This window comes from Gymnoscopelus braueri, assembly GCF_963280865.1.
Source record: "Gymnoscopelus braueri genome assembly, chromosome: 22".
NCBI lineage: Eukaryota > Metazoa > Chordata > Actinopteri > Myctophiformes > Myctophidae > Gymnoscopelus > Gymnoscopelus braueri.
In genome coordinates, this window is record NC_137624.1 from 22,176,375 (window position 1) to 22,192,298 (window position 15,924).

The window sequence follows — 15,924 nt, forward strand, 5'->3', positions numbered from 1 at the left end:
AAGCATTAAATTAAAGTAAACAGCTAACAGTTGAAGATTATTTTCATTTGGCATCATCACAGTCATTGCTGAAATTTCTGATTTCTTTTCTCTTGTACAATCATTTCTACATTGTTCTTTGAAAAGTGCGTTGTGACAGTATTTTTCACTAAAAGGTTGTGATGTCTTTCCTTAATATTAGTAACAACATTTATCAGAGGAACTTTGATGATCTTTGCCAACAAGTATCTTCATCACATAAATAAGCAGCATTGAATAACTTCACAAACCCTCAGCTGTTCACTTGTCATCATCGGGAGCTAATCTATATGGCACTCAAAATCAGGAAGCGTGATATGAAGTGTACTGTTGTAACATATTTGTATTGCCCCGAACATATGTTAATTGGAAATATTAAGTAATAAATATTACAAAAACTATTTTACACAGCACAAAGCAAATCAAATGTTAGAATTTGCCCAATTATGGATTAACCAATAGTGTATAGCACATACTGTACCTACAAAATGAGATAATTCATAGATTAAGAATTTTGAACCCCAGTGTTTTCAGAGGTTTGCTGGATACGGTGGCAATCATGTAAGGCAGTCAGTGCAGCCAATAATATATAGTTTAAACATTGTCATGGTGGAAAAACATTGCTATAACAATGAGTTTTTATCTGTTGTCATTATCACAGTGTGCATTGCTCAAACCTTCAGCATCCTTCTTAATTTATAAAAGTCATCAATTTGTTCATCTTTGTTACAGTAAGCCATCTTGCTCAAATACGGAGGGCAGCAGGGAGAAGTCGAAGGGGACAAACTTGACACCTGTCCCATGGTAGAATTTGTTCTGGAACTCCACCCTGAAATTTACATTTTTCCTTTTTAGCAATTACACTGTACACAAGCTTGTTAACTACTTAAGCCCTATTCTTTGTCATATGTCGATTAGCAAAAACAACATATCACAATTGCGACGCGTTGGGAGCTTGCCGATTTACATTTTCACAAAAGAAAAGAAAAAAGTTAAATAAAAAAACATTTCGCCTATAATGATGTGAAAAATGTCCCATCCTATCCTGCTGGGCTGGGTGCTGGATCAAAAATTCAACATGAAGTAAGTAAGTAAGGTCTGAGGAAGAGCCTCCCGGCTCGAAACGTTACCACCAATAAAGCAAAAACCCACAATGGGAGCAGCATTCTGGTTCGTATTGCCTATAATGATGTGTCCATAATAGGGACGCCAGGTTGAAAGTTGTTAATAAACCTACACTAAATTGTAGAGGTGAAACCTGACTTTCAGTTTCATGGACATGAGGCGGTACTCACCAGTGGAGGCGGAGAGCATGGAGAAAGGCTGACAGGCCCTCCATGACTAGTAGGATGGACACGGTGAGAGTAGCAAAGAGGCCGAATACAGGCACCAAGAATAACACTCCTATTCTGGTACTGAACCTCAGACCCAGGCGCATCACCATGGACCACAAAACCTCAGACAGCTCTAAAAAAGAAAACAACAGCACACAACAACAAATAAATACTGTAGCAGAGTAGGGTGTGGAAATATCTTCATACATTGTTGACAATGCACTTACGGGCATGGGCCAAGCTGAGGGCCCAGAGACGCAGATAGGACGCAGTGTTGGAGATACAGCCCAAGCAGTACTCAATGGTATGGATGGACTGGTGCAGGAGAACATCTGCAAAGTCAAACTGCCACACAGACAAAAGCATATACAGTATAAGACACTGAGTGAAAATGACGGGAAACAAGGTACATCTACATCACACATGGAAAACATAAGTTGAGATGGTCAAAGGGCCGGACCCGGCCCTTTGACTCAGGGCCCGCAAAGCCCTCAAAGAAAAGCAAAATGACCCCCCAGAAAAATCTATATTCTAAAAGGCAGCGTTATGTTAATGGTTTTGAGGGAAATTACTCTACTCCAATTTATAGTACCGTAATACATATTTACCATTTGAGTGCATACAGTACCTGTATATTCCATCGGTATGTACTCATATGTTAAATGGTGATAATGTAACGGTGAAACAGTCTGCATTGGGTCCATATTTAAAACATAATGCAATGGGAATAATAATAATACATAATAACAATAATAATAATAATAATAGTAATAAACATCAACGTTTTGTAGACCCTATTGTAAAGTAGTCTGACATGTCTACCAAATACCTGCCACGTCCAAGTTGTGGCCCTTCGCTCCCTTTATCAAAGTCAGTATGGCCCTCTGGAAACAAATGCTGCCCATCGGGCTAATTCAGTATTAAGGGCTAAGATGTGATTTGACTTAAATAAAATATTTGGCATAGATAGAAAGAAAAATGCCTGACCTCTTTGGGCATGGTTTCTCTGCCGCTCTCATCATCAAGTCCCTCTTCTTCATCTTCTTCATAGGATGGTACTGTAGAATTGTCATCTTCACTCACACGTCTTACCCTCTCATAACCCTGAGTTAAGACAATAGCTTTAATAACAAGTAAGACGCGCGAACGCGGTAAGCGAACGCAAAAAAAGAAAAAAAATAATGAAAAAAAATATTTAAAAAAAAGTAACCAATAATTTTTACGTGATTACTGCACATTGAGTAACTCAAAACATGCCACAGGCATGTCACATAGGTGTGACTAAGGCTTTATGCATGCATTGCAATGTGATGCATTGTGTTTTCGGCTAGTGACACCATCGTACATCAAAGTATAAATCAGGCTTCAGTGTCCGAATGTCCAGACTGAGACACATCTTTAGAAATCAGATTCCATTTTCAACAACCTAGGAATGTGGTTCAAATCTGTTTCGAAAGATCTGTTTCCATGTGTTTTTTGCTGTTCAGACTTGATCAAACCAATCTGATTCCAGTCTGGAAAGGCCTAAATCGGAGATAGAGGGGAAGAAATCTGAACATAGCCCATGTGTTAACAAACTCACTCTGCGTCTGCGCAGGCCTTTGCCTCCACGGTACAACCAGTAGAGATACAGAGGCTTTCCTAACAACAGCACAGGAACAGACAGCATAGCTACCACCACCAGAAAGATCTGTAGTCCAGTCTGGGGAGTCAAAACACACACACACACACAGACACACACAGACACACACACACACACACACACACACACACACACACACACACACACACACACACACACACACACACACACACACACACACACACACACACACACACACACACACACACAGTGATCAAATGTATGCCATGTTGATAACTAATTAAAGGGGCAAAAGGCAACACTCAGCCACTAGATTGTCGCATTCTCTCTGTTGCATAAGATTCCTTACTTCCTTAATTCCCTGACTCACATCTGTAAGGAACAACTATGCAGATGTTGTAACGCCTCCAAATATTTCTTTAGGGTGAAAAAGTACCTTTCCCAACGAATTGATTGATTGGCTGATTGATTGAATACTTTATTAACACGTTTGTTAACAGTACATGTAGTACAGTCAAAAGATATGCTAAAAGGATAACACAAAAATCCTCCGTTGTGGTCCGAAAACGGGAGGACATGCATAAAGGCGGCCATCAGCTTACAAAGGTGAACAAAACCGATCATTTTGGACCAGACCATAAATTAAAAAAAAGATGACTACATACATTTTTTATCGGTATGACCTTTCATATTTGACATGGTACAGTATGTATCCTCAACAGTCAACTCAACACAAACCTGTCCTGGATAGAGTGGAGTAACATCTCCTCCCTGCATTAGGAACATGTTGATGAAGTGGATGAGGATGCTAGGGGCCAGCCGGGAGTCACGTGCGCCAAATGCTACCCACTTGTAGAGAATCATGCAGACCAGGTAGCCAAAGAGACAGAGCAGGAAAAGCAGCTCAGGAAGAAATAGCAGGTAGACATTAAACTTCTGCCGGAAATGCCTAGAGGGAGAGAACACATGTAGTAACCTGTCTACCGGACTTCGTGAATCCGTAGACGGGTTTACTATAACACTATCATTAATTAATTCATTAATTAATTAATTAATTCACTCACAGGTGATTGAAGACACTTAGCACCACTCCAAAGCTCATGTGTATGACACCAATTATGACAGACATCTTCATCTTGTACGAGTTGAGGAAGGACAAGCGATTCACTGCCATGTTCCATATCTGTCAGAGAATTGGAAACATAAAAATTATAATTCACAAAAATACTGCACCAGACACTAATTCTATTGTTAATATCTGGGTATACTCACAGGATCAATGCCAAATGGGTAGGGTCCATTGAACACACCACTGACATTGGGGTCAAGAGTGAGCAATGCATTTGTTTGGAGGGTTTCATTTCTGCAATATAACACGAAGATTTTGAAACATATATTTATACAAGATACAACATAAAGGACCAGACAACTTAAAGCAAAGTATTGACTATGACTCATGGTATACACATTACATTACTGCTGACAATTTTCCAATGCCTATCGTAGTTGGAGTTTTTGAGGAAACCAATGGTTTAAATTAATTTCAGTATGAAACTTGCATAGTATTGAAACTCGCTTGAGACAGGTAATTCAACAACATACGTTTTTGTTGCCTTTATTTTATGTCAAAGTTTTGACATCATTTAATGCAGCTTAAAGTGCAGATTTGAAAAGTGTTGCTAAAAATGTGTCTCTAAAGAAAAGATCGTTTTAGAAACGAAATTCAAATGTTCATGACTTTGTCACGTGGACATAAATATCAGCCAGAGGAACTGAGAATTGTAAAGAGAGCTTATCACCTGACAGCATGAATTAAAAAAAAGTCAGGAAGTCAGGTCAATCAAAAATTACAACAATAACAAAAACTACAGTATGCTTTGGAAAATGGTCAGCTGTATACTGTGTTCTGTGACTCAATGGGATAAATATTCCAGACCACTTTTATTGTCCTATAACATGCATAATTGCTTTGCATGGCTGAGCATGTTTCTATTGAATAGACTATACTCACGTCCATTGTTGGTTTATGAACATAGCCCTGACACTCCAACCAGAGCCAAATATGTTGAGGGACTTCGAAAAACAGTCGTTGTAGATCAGCCCAGTGTACACAGAGAAGAGCCCCATCATCAGGATGATATAACGTCCCTCGAAGAACATGATCCAAATCTTAACCCAGATACAGTAGAATGTTGTCATTCCAGGGAATAATAAATAATAAAAATCATGTCATCATGATCATACAAATGACCACAGATCTTCTACCTCGTTACTGGATCTTTTTTTTCTGTGTCCCTTCTCTGTCAGCACCATATACAGGCCAAAGAGAGCCATGACCAGCCCATGTCCCAGATCCCCAAACATAACAGCAAACAGGAAAGGGAATGTGATGATGGTGTACGGAGCTGCCAATATGAGAAAAAGGATTAAACACACTTGTATCTAAGCTATCGCAAACCTTCAGTAAAACCAAAAACATATGAAAAACGTCTGGGCCCCTTGAGGAGATTGGAGACATCGGGTACATAAGACCATCAAATTGTATATATACAGGGACATGCATCTGTTCGTACCTGGGCTGGCCTCCCTGTAGTCTCCAACCCCATATGCCTCCACGATGCTCTGGAAGCCAGATGTGAATTTGTTGGTTCTCAACAAGGTGGGCGGAGTGTCATTACTAGGGATCCGGTTCACAAAGGACGGTACAGTTGCCTCACCTTTTCTCTGAAAAAGTAGGAACAAAAATGTTAAGGATGAATAACTCATATCATCAATGTCATGTCATCAATAACTATTATCATGTTTACAAAAAAATGAGAACAAAAACAGCAAAAATAGCCAATCTACAAGCTCAATGTGTCGTGATGAGAGGGGTTGTGAGCTTGTAGATTGACTATTTTTGAGCACCATTTCAGCCCAAGCCCAGCCCCACTGACTTCCATTGTAAAAGTACAGTTCAAGAAGAAAGAAATGAGTGGAGCTCATGACTGGAATTTCATCATTTTAGGGGCAAGGCAACCTGATCTTTGGTTTTGGAAATGTTTTGAGGTCACCAAGGCCAAATGCCAGTGCAGCAAGGCCATCAAATAAAACAATAATTGTAAGTCCAAGGAAATTATGAATTTAAATTACTTAATGGGTAAGGATGATTTTATTTAAAATTCAGAGTATGATATAATACATACATGCATACATAAATACATAAACAAAGAGCTGTTTATTTCCCAAAATACGGGGGCACAGTGGCCATGAAATTCCTGCAGTGGTACATGTTATCTCCATTTTTCACATATTGAAACAATGTACTAAACCCTTCTGCACAAACCTCAAGGCAGTTTAGATTAGCTCCGGACACACACACACACACACACACACACACACACACACACACACACACACACACACACACACACACACACACACACACACACACACCTCTTATAGACTGTTTAACCTCTTGCAGAGCCATTTAGTCACAAAAAGTGGTTAATGAATGTTCTAGCAAACTCACCGAACCCTCCTCTAGCGCCCCGCGCAGGTTCGCCAGGTCATTAACAGGACACCATACTTCTGCTATTAGACACTTGTTGGTGACGTCAAAGCTGCAGAGGTTGAGTATGTGAAAAATAGCCTTCATCTTTTTCACCTGCACAACCCATGTAAAGGCTGACTCAGAGGCCTTCTGCAACACCTGCTTTAAGTAGTCCTCTGTACGGTGCAGCACCTGGAGAAGGGAGCTTTTATTATACAACCATGTTTATATATGTCTGTATGGAGGAAGTATTGATTGCATGTTAAGAGTTTTCTGTAATGTACTATGGTAGTTTTAGCCCTGGCAGAAGGTTTATCAAAGTCCTACATTGTTAAGGTCTTGCATGCGTGTTCTTAGGCTATCCATCACATCCGCTCTCTCCTCGTCATTCTCGGGGTGAGGGTAAAGATGACAGTGGTAACTGAGGGATAACCAAGCACACGATGATGTGAAATATTATGAAACTATGGTATCGAGAGGGTGAAGTACATGAGGCATCTGATATTAATCGTGTATTCTCAGATGAAGTTAGTGTATGGTAACAAACTTACCAGTCACAGATTTTTTGAACCTTTTGGCCAATCTGATCACCCCAGAATGAGATGAGAAACACAACGCTTTTGTTGATCTCACCCTGGAATAATAGATATGTTATTACTTACATATTACATTTCTGTGGATAGCATGTCTCATCATATCATGTCCATAATAGTTGTGTTAATCAACTCACAGTGTCCAAATCAGTGAGGTTCTCATCCATTTCGGCATAGCTGAGGATGGTGTAGCCTTTACAGACTCTCCACAGCATCCGCTCAAAGGCCTCCATCTTTACGCGCAGGATAAGTCCTGATACAAATCTATGGCCAAGAGAGTTCAACATGAGTCCAGATTCATATCATGGTTACATCAGTGATGTCAGTAATCTTATATAGTGTAACTGTCGTAAAAGCCGAATTTATCCGAAGTTGCGCGGCAGCAGTGTCACACACTCAAGGTCTACAAGCTCACAACACGTCTCAATGTGGCGCTTTGTGAGCTTGTAGATTGCCTATTTTTGGTGGGCGACACGATGCGCAAACCATATATAAATCAAGCATACTGTAACTCACCCCAGCTTGGCTCCTAGTCTTTGCATGCCAGTGCATCCAGTCACAGAGTCTGTCTCCATAGTGGGAAATTCTTCATACTGTGGACCAAGAGCCTCATGCTACAAATAAAAAGAAACACGTTTGAATAATCAGATTTCTATCAAGTCTTTATGACAAGCATCTAACATATCCAAGCCTAAAACTGTGTAATTGACTTTAGCTTCTCCAGACTAGATAGCATATGGCTATCTGCCTCTCTTTTGAAAACCGAGTTCTATATGAATATAATAGCATACATTAGGCTTAATACCTACACTGTGACTGTGCTATTAATTATATACAGGATGCTTTCTATTACAACCTCATCTGGTAAAACAAATACGACACATGTTGCTGAGTCTCACCTGACATGAAAACAGATCAATCTGAGACCGGAGTATGGATTGCGTGTGACAGATGGTTGGTGTCAATTAGATGAACGGGCCTAAAACTGTAGCTGTATAAACAAACTCACTCTTGAACGGCTGTGTACGAAGGTCCGTGTGATCTTCAACATGTGTGTGTACTCGGTGAGCTCCAACAGATTCCTCTGCAGCTTCTCCTTGTTCCTAGTCACCTCACTAAGCTCCATCTCAAGCCTCTGAAGCTGCTCCTGAAAATCACAGCAGATCCAACATAAACTTTTAGCCTTATGCCTTATCAGTCGGATAACCTGCTCTCTTGGCCGGTCGCTCTTGGAAAAGAGGTTGTAATCTCACTGATAGTTTTTACCTGATTAAATAAAGGATAAGGATGATGATGCTAACTTAAAGTTGCAATCCATAACTTGTTTTTGTGTGAATAAAGCATGATTTTAACCAATGTTTATGGTAGAGCACAATATAGCTATTACCAGCTCAGTGGCCTTGTGGTTAGAGTGTCCGCCCTGAGACAGGGAGGTTGCAGTTACAAATTGACACTACTTGACACACTCAGAGCATCAAGTGTTGGATTGGGGGTAAGTCCCTGCGACATACTGGCGTCATGTCCAGGGGGTATACTTGTACATCATGACTGGGGGATGTAGCCTACTTGTACATGAAGCTGCCTCACACTACAGAAACAGGATATAGGCTCCTGCCCTAGGGGTCACATGGCTCTGGAACTGTTGGTTCCCAAGGCTACTTATTTATTTACTACAATACTAACAAAACTGCAGCGGTGATTGGAGAGGTGGTCTCCCTGCTCTTCTATTGAGACATAACCTAGACATCCTGTGCTATGGGTATGACCACTACTGGTTGACAAGAGGTATTGCATGAAACTCAAATGAAAGAACTCAACTTCCCAAATGAGCTCTCTGTTAAAGCTCAACAACAAAAGTTTCACGGGGAAACCGAGATTGAATCCTTAGTCGGACATGAAAGTTATGGATTGCAGCTTTAACACTGCATGTGGTTGGTTATGGTGCTGCAACCCGATTGCCAGAGGAAACGTTCTCATTGAACCTTTTTCAAATTCCGTGCATAGACAACTGGAAAACCCGAAAATCCGTGCATAGCCGCCTCGCATCTCCCCCATTGTGACTAAACCATTTCGGAGGCGCGCAGTCTCAAGGGAACTGTCGCCACGTAAGGGACCACCGAGTGAGGTAAAGCGAGCGAGTTGCCGTCCCGAACGTTGCGACGTTCCCTTGAGCCTACTCAGCGCCGCTTGAGTTACGTACCGATAGGCACAGAATCGTACATTTTGTTGTGGGGACTGCTCTGCTTCCGGGTTTTTCCGGGTTGCAACTGGTTACGCCCACCATGGGACTCGCCGTACATATGCACAGATTTTCGGGGTTTCTAGGCGACTATGCACGGAATGACGTGCACTGGATCCGTGCAATGAATACTAAATTCTCTGGCGATCAGGCTGGGTAGTTCATATTTGGCCACATTTAAACCATATTATATCTTAGCATGTCATATGTACTCAAACAAAGGTAAACACAGACAATTTACCATGATCTCAAGGACTTGTTTGGGTGGTGGAGCAACTGGACTTTCATCATCTTCTGGAAAAGCTATATTAGCCTTGCGGATCTCTCTTAAGAGGTAGCCTTGGTCATAGAAAGAAATAATCAAAATCAAAATCAATCAAAGATCATCTTGTTATGATAGCTCAATTAAACATCAGAACAAGTTAGAACTATTAGCTAAAAGATTAGTTTCACTACATCATAATCAGAGAGCCCATCAGCTATTCAACGTCCAGATGACCTTTCATCCAGATATATAGTGGTCCATTCCAATTGCTGTCTTACCCAGAATTCTCTCCATCTCCTCGCACCTTTTGATTTCGCTGACAAAGCGGCGCTGGAATGAGCTGACACTTGGGTTGAGCTGTAACCAGAGAAGCATTATAGTCACTGTGCAAATAAGAACATTTGCCAATAATACCTGATCGAGGTCATGAAAGGTGGCTGCATTCTTTAGCACTTTTGACAGCAGGCACTAAGTCAACTGTTGGTAAGTTAATGCCACCCATTGACGTACTTCATTCAGCCGAACACGTCCCACACATGATTTTGTGTGATAGTTGCTGCTGTTCTTTTGTATTGAGTTCTTTATTGACATATTGCATGTACATGGCAAGTCTGCAGGTCTCTCTGGAGAATGACACCTCCGACTTCAATGAGATGATTGCCTGTCTAAATAAAGTAAAATAAAATGATGACGATGATTATTATTATTATTATTATTATTATTATTACCACCACAGGGTCATCCCTATATTCCCAGGGTCCTATGTTCCCATGTTAGTGTTAGAGTTGAGAGTTAGGGTTAACATCGGGCTGATGATTACCACGTGCAAATAGCTACAGTTTTGGTAGTGTTCTACTTTACCCAAGTGATATCTAAATGGAGTAGGCGGCCTATATTGGGACATTCAGGCATATTTATGGCAGCTCTAATTAGCACGGACATGCATGCATTGCATGCAGAAACAAAGACTATAACCATTTATTTTGCTGCTTTAAAAATAAAAGACAACGTATTTTAAACAGCCAGTTTATTGGGCTATAGTAAAAATCCCCAGTGTTCATTTATCCATCAGTAACTCCAAGTGTACAAATGTAACAAAATGGACCCACAAGAGTCCACTTGTGCTCTATCAGAGTTAAATGACCACTGCGAATTTCACTGTGTATTGGCAGTTAGTTCAGTTCAGTAGCCTATACTCAGTGGTGTAAAGTAATTAAGTACATTTACTCAAGTACTGTACTTAAGTACAAGTTTGAGGTGTTTTTACTTTACTGGAGTATTTCCAATTTTCAGTACTTTTACTTCTACTCATCATCTCAGAGGCAAATATTGTGCTTAATACTCCACTACATTTTTTTGGAAACTTCAGTTACTAGTTACAGTATATTTTGATTATTATTACAAAACATACATTAACCCTATATACATTTCGACCATTTGAAAAAAGCAGATCTACAAGCTCACAATGCCTTGCGATGTGATGCATTGTGAACTTGTAGATCTGCTATTTTCAAAAGATTTTAATACATTTCATACAACTTGTGAAATGGGACATTCTGCATAATGAGTAGGCTATACTTTCTACTTTTGGTACTTGAAGTACATTTTGATACCAATACTTTTGCACTTTTACTCAAGTAAATGTTGTATTCCTTTTACTTGTAACAGAGTATTTCTACATTGCAGAATTGATACTTTTACTCAAGTAAAAAATGCCAGTACTTTTACCACCACTGCCTACATACTTACATCTCGGAACTCGACCAGTCCCATTTCTCCCAGCTCACTGATGCAGTCATATTCAGAGCCGGACTGCAGGAACAATTGCGCCAAGCACATCTCCTCACTTCGGAACACCATCTTATCTGTAGGCTATATCCACCTCCCCACCCGGCCTTAATTCGTCTAATATCCGTTAGACATCGAGCGATGTATCACTAATAAGAATAGAATATGCCATCATCATCATCATCATCACCACACTACACCAACCTCTTAACCAATTAACGATCCCGATGATGAATTAATGTCAGTAAATAAAGATGATATTTCAAAGGATCGGTTGTGACATTGTCAGTCTAGACATGATCGCACTGTAAGCTTATGCTTTAAGCTCGCGTTCCTTCCAAGAAGACGTTTTTAATCTCTACGGCATAAATAACGTGGAAACAAAGGCCGAAACCTCCTTAATGCACCTATTCCATCCAAAGAGCTCCACGCAAGCCGTCATCCTGCTGCAGGCTATACCTTGAACACCTGTCACCGTATTGCAGAAAAGACTGTAACAACGCGATACTAACGGGTCGGTCAAAACTACAGAAGAAACGGCTAAATGTTGTATAATTACTGAACGGTTTGGGCAATAAGGCAGATTCGTCTAAAGTACGTTTAAAGGCGATAATCAGAAATAGGCTACGGCCTTTAGATTCGCACCGGGCTGCTACGTCGCCCCGGCAATTGACACAGATTGCGTCTTTGGGTTGCCAGATATTGCTCTATACGTAAATGAGTGCGCCTGACTCGTAGACCGACCATTTGTCGTATATAGGAGAAATGTTCCAGTTTTCCTTGTTTGAAATGTACAGCAATCAATAACCTCCCAGATCTTTAAATGATATATATATTATATAATTATATTAATCACCGGGGAAATCACACTAGCAGGATTCCCTGCAGCCCATTTATATGGTCTATTTATTACACCTGCATACATAGCCTATTATTTAGCCTACCCTACACCCACCCATGTCTTGGTGTCAATTTATTCATACTTCAAATTAAAAAAAGTGGCTATTCAAATATTCCTATAATGATTATCTCTTTTCTGATACGAATTAGGTATACATTACCAAACTATAACCCTCTGGGAAATATAAATGAATGCAATGTGTAGCATAATAAACAGCCTATAATATCTCATCACCAGCCTGCAAAATATTTACATCAATCACACAAGATGTATACTATAGTACCATTGAGGTGAACATCATGTTAGAAGTTTTCTATAGAATTCTGAATTTACATAATTATTCTAGAAGTGGGTGGTAATATCAAACATGGCAACCGTTGCATCCACTTATATATTCTGTTCCATCGCTGAAACCAGGCCGACCATCTGCCCTTCCTTTGTGTGAAAGAGTGTATCTGATGTGATTTATTCACTCACTGCTCAGCCGTTTTAAAGTAGCGTATTTGACAGTATATTCGTATAGCAGTTTTAAATATCCATGTATTTTAATGACACACTTTTGAAAAGCCTCATGCAATGATGGTGTCTTTAAATTGATGCTCAGGTATTATATTCTCTTCAGTTAGTGCCATTACAGCCATTGGAACAGAGATGAAGGATTTTCGTAAGCTTCAAAATAACTGTGAGGAACATGGGCTTCATAATACAATTTAAGCAAGGAGTAGATTTAAAAAATGTGTAGGAAAAAAAACAGTAGGAAAATAAACTTCTGTGGAAATGATGTAAATAAATGAGAAGCATCAACCTCTGGCCGCCCCCCACCCCCAAGCCTATATCATTTGCTTCCTCAAACAAAATAAGTGGTAAATAAATAAATTAATGAACAGTAAGACAAAGCACAAACCACTCAGTTGTAATTACATGATCAAGATACCAAGGATTTAATATATATCTTTACAGTTAAATGTGAACGTTTACCACACATCGGCAGCATAATTGCCGATACGGATGTCGTCAAAAAGGTCAAATAATGGATTATGCCAGATATCGGTCTGACTCTACTTCAGACTCTGAGACAGTCTGTTCAGCTCCTGTGAAAGGGCAGTGACTGTGTCTAGAATCTTTTGCTTGTCATTTTCTGCCAGTCGGTCTCCACAGCGCTGGGCAAACCTATCTGGGTGCCACAGCGTCTGTTGCCGCTTGAGCACTTTCCGGAATACGGGCACATCCTTCCGGTTGGCACCATGCAACATCACATCCACCATTTCTTGTACTGTGCCTCGTGGGGTTGGCCATGGGATGTCACTATAGCTCAGCTTTGTGTTTTCTGCCGAAGCACTCTTTTGGAAAGTAGCAGCGCATCTCTCTTCATAACGTTGCTTCTTGCCCTGTCGGGTCTCTTCCTCTTTACGTGCTGCACGACCCAGGTACTCTTCATGCTCCCTCTGCAGCTTCTCTGTCAGCTCCTTCCGGCCTCTCTCCTCCTCTTCTGCCTCCTTCGTACTTTTAGTCCTTTTCCATCCTGAAGCTGATGCTGCCAGTCTTTGAGCTTCAGCATGCTTTTCAGCAAAATACTCTCTTCTGATTTTATCAGCCCAGTCCCCGAAGTCCTCCTCATCGTCATCAACTGGAAGGAAATCATCATCTGCAAAACAAAGCCCTCAAAATTAACACATATTCAGGATTTGGTAAAAACAGCACTGTTTATAAACATATTATTTAAATATATATATTTTTAAGTGTATTTTCTACTTACCATCATACACCCCAAAGGTTTCAAAGAACTCATCTTCACACTCCCCAAAGAGCTTATCCCTCCATTCCTTCTCTTGGTCTGAAGCAGGTGCAGCATTCCTACTAGTTGCAGCAGGCTATAATTACATGAACAATACATTATTAATATAAAATCTATGTATGTTTTTGTCTGTCAACCGTGTAATTCCAGACAAGTCCTCATAGTCTATATCATACATCAGTTTTAATTCATTTGAAACTGGGTTACCTTTTCATCTTTCATCCACAGTAAGAGGTCTTTCGGGGTAATTCCAGCATTATTACACATATCCATAGCTTCTGGGCAGCTGTTTCGTAAAGGCACAACCAGCTCATCATAGGCTTAAGAAAGGAAAAGTAATACAAAGTCAGATTAAGGATTATACAGCAATGGAATGCTGTGGGGTAGTTAAGAGACAGATCTGCTGTGTCTTAACAGACAGACAGAAGATTTTATACATCTGAAAACGTGTGAAATGGGACATTTTGCATAATGAGTGCTTTCTACTTATGGTACTTTAAGTACATTTTGATAGCAGTACTTTTGTACTTTTACTCAAGTCAATTTTGAATTCCAGACTTTTACTTGTAACAGAGTGTTTCTACATTGCAGTATTGATACTTTTACTTAAGTAAAAAATGTCAGTACTTTTTCCACCACTGAAGAAACTCTACCCACCATACAGTTTGGTACTTAAAATAATGGGTTATTCATTCAATAAGTTCACAGCACACTCTAGATTGTAGTAGTGTAGTGTAGTAGTCCCTTCACCTCTTTTCCCATGTTTAAGTGCTCTGTTGGCTGCGAGGTGTAAAGGTGTATCTCCTTTCAGATCCTTCTGAAGGACGTCAGCTCCGTGCTTTAACAAAAGTCGAAGGACGGCGTCGTCGCCCAGTTTACAGGCCAGGTGCAACGGGCTTCTCTGCTTTTTGTTGTGAGAGAAGTTGACGTCCAACTCTGAGTGTTTACGCAGGTACGACTTCAACTTCAACAGACTACCCTCCTCCACGTATCTCACAACTCGCTTCTGTTTTCGAGAAGCCATTATTAAGAATACCAAAACGCTCGCCCCAAAACACAGTCGCCCCGGGACAAATCCGGCGGTATTCACCTGGTATTCCTGAACGTAACCTCAGTAGTAAACTATGCCTAACCCTAACCTTATTCCTAAACGTAACCTCGGTAAAACCGTGACAAACCCTAAGCTTATTTCTAACCTTATCCTCAGTAAAACAGATACAAGAATACAATACAAGAACCGCTGGTCCGTGAAAAAGGTGGGGGCGAGCGTGTTTTGGGGTGAGGCTTCCGGTTACGATTATAAAACGCTAACTAGCAAACCAGGCCGAGAACCGAACAACTGTTTAATAGCCAACGACCTTGACAAAATAACCACCACTAGTACGAAATATAACCCAACTGAATTATAGCCAATGCTAAGTCCAGTGTCTAGTTAATTAATAGAACCACACGACACTGTATTGGCAAATAAAGGAGAACAAAATACCAAAACATTAGCATTGGAACATCCACCCTGTTCAGTGTTGCCAGATATTGCGACAGAATAAGCAACTAGGTCTATGAAAACAAGCCCAAGCGACTAGGCCACATAAGCGTCGGATATTTGAAAATAGCAGATCTACAAGCTCACAACGCGTCACGATGTGACGCGTTGTGAGCATGTCGATCTGCTATTTAAAAAAATAATAATCTTGAAATAAAGTGAAACATTTTGAATATGTTTTTGAAACATTTTAACACTAATCTGGTACAGGGGTCACAAAAAATATCCTTGACAAGAGAATATTTGAAAAACACTGTTTTAAACAACATTTAGGAAGCAAGCCCAAAATAAGAAGCAAGCAAAAAAACGCAAC

The 15,924-nt window shown here is 40.2% G+C and overlaps 2 protein-coding genes across 2 annotated transcripts; both read right to left on the minus strand.

Annotated features, from left to right (window-relative positions):
• Window positions 1-744: 744 nt before the first annotated feature.
• Window positions 745-11,965, minus strand: atp6v0a2a (ATPase H+ transporting V0 subunit a2a; the record flags this gene model as incomplete). Its single annotated transcript, XM_080419667.1, has 20 exons — window positions 11,334-11,965; window positions 9,863-9,941; window positions 9,561-9,658; window positions 8,090-8,227; window positions 7,597-7,694; window positions 7,218-7,344; window positions 7,039-7,121; window positions 6,815-6,908; window positions 6,467-6,679; window positions 5,529-5,679; window positions 5,221-5,360; window positions 4,967-5,124; window positions 4,228-4,318; window positions 4,020-4,138; window positions 3,694-3,904; window positions 2,935-3,054; window positions 2,340-2,456; window positions 1,580-1,697; window positions 1,314-1,485; window positions 745-847 (listed from the first exon to the last, which is right to left on the minus strand). The coding sequence occupies exons 1-20, from the start codon at window positions 11,442-11,444 to the stop codon at window positions 745-747; spliced, it is 2,541 nt and encodes an 846-aa protein (XP_080275793.1). The 5' UTR covers window positions 11,445-11,965.
• A 1,225-nt stretch (window positions 11,966-13,190) lies between these two features.
• Window positions 13,191-15,584, minus strand: nfkbil1 (nuclear factor of kappa light polypeptide gene enhancer in B-cells inhibitor-like 1). Its single transcript, XM_080419698.1, has 4 exons — window positions 14,819-15,584; window positions 14,276-14,388; window positions 14,030-14,144; window positions 13,191-13,918 (listed from the first exon to the last, which is right to left on the minus strand). Exons 1-4 carry the CDS (start codon window positions 15,090-15,092, stop codon window positions 13,332-13,334), a joined length of 1,089 nt encoding a protein of 362 aa, XP_080275824.1. The 5' UTR covers window positions 15,093-15,584; the 3' UTR covers window positions 13,191-13,331.
• Window positions 15,585-15,924: the final 340 nt, after the last annotated feature.

Coding starts and splice junctions, on each gene's coding strand:
- nfkbil1 (XM_080419698.1), bottom strand. CDS start 15,092: ATGGCTTCTCGAAAACAGAAGCGAGTTGTGAGATACGTGGAGGAGGGT. Junction 14,389..14,818: donor ACTTAAACATGGGAAAAGAG/GTGAAGGGACTA, acceptor TCCTTTCTTAAG/CCTATGATGAGCTGGTTGTG. Junction 13,919..14,029: donor AACCTTTGGGGTGTATGATG/GTAAGTAGAAAA, acceptor TTTGTTTTGCAG/ATGATGATTTCCTTCCAGTT.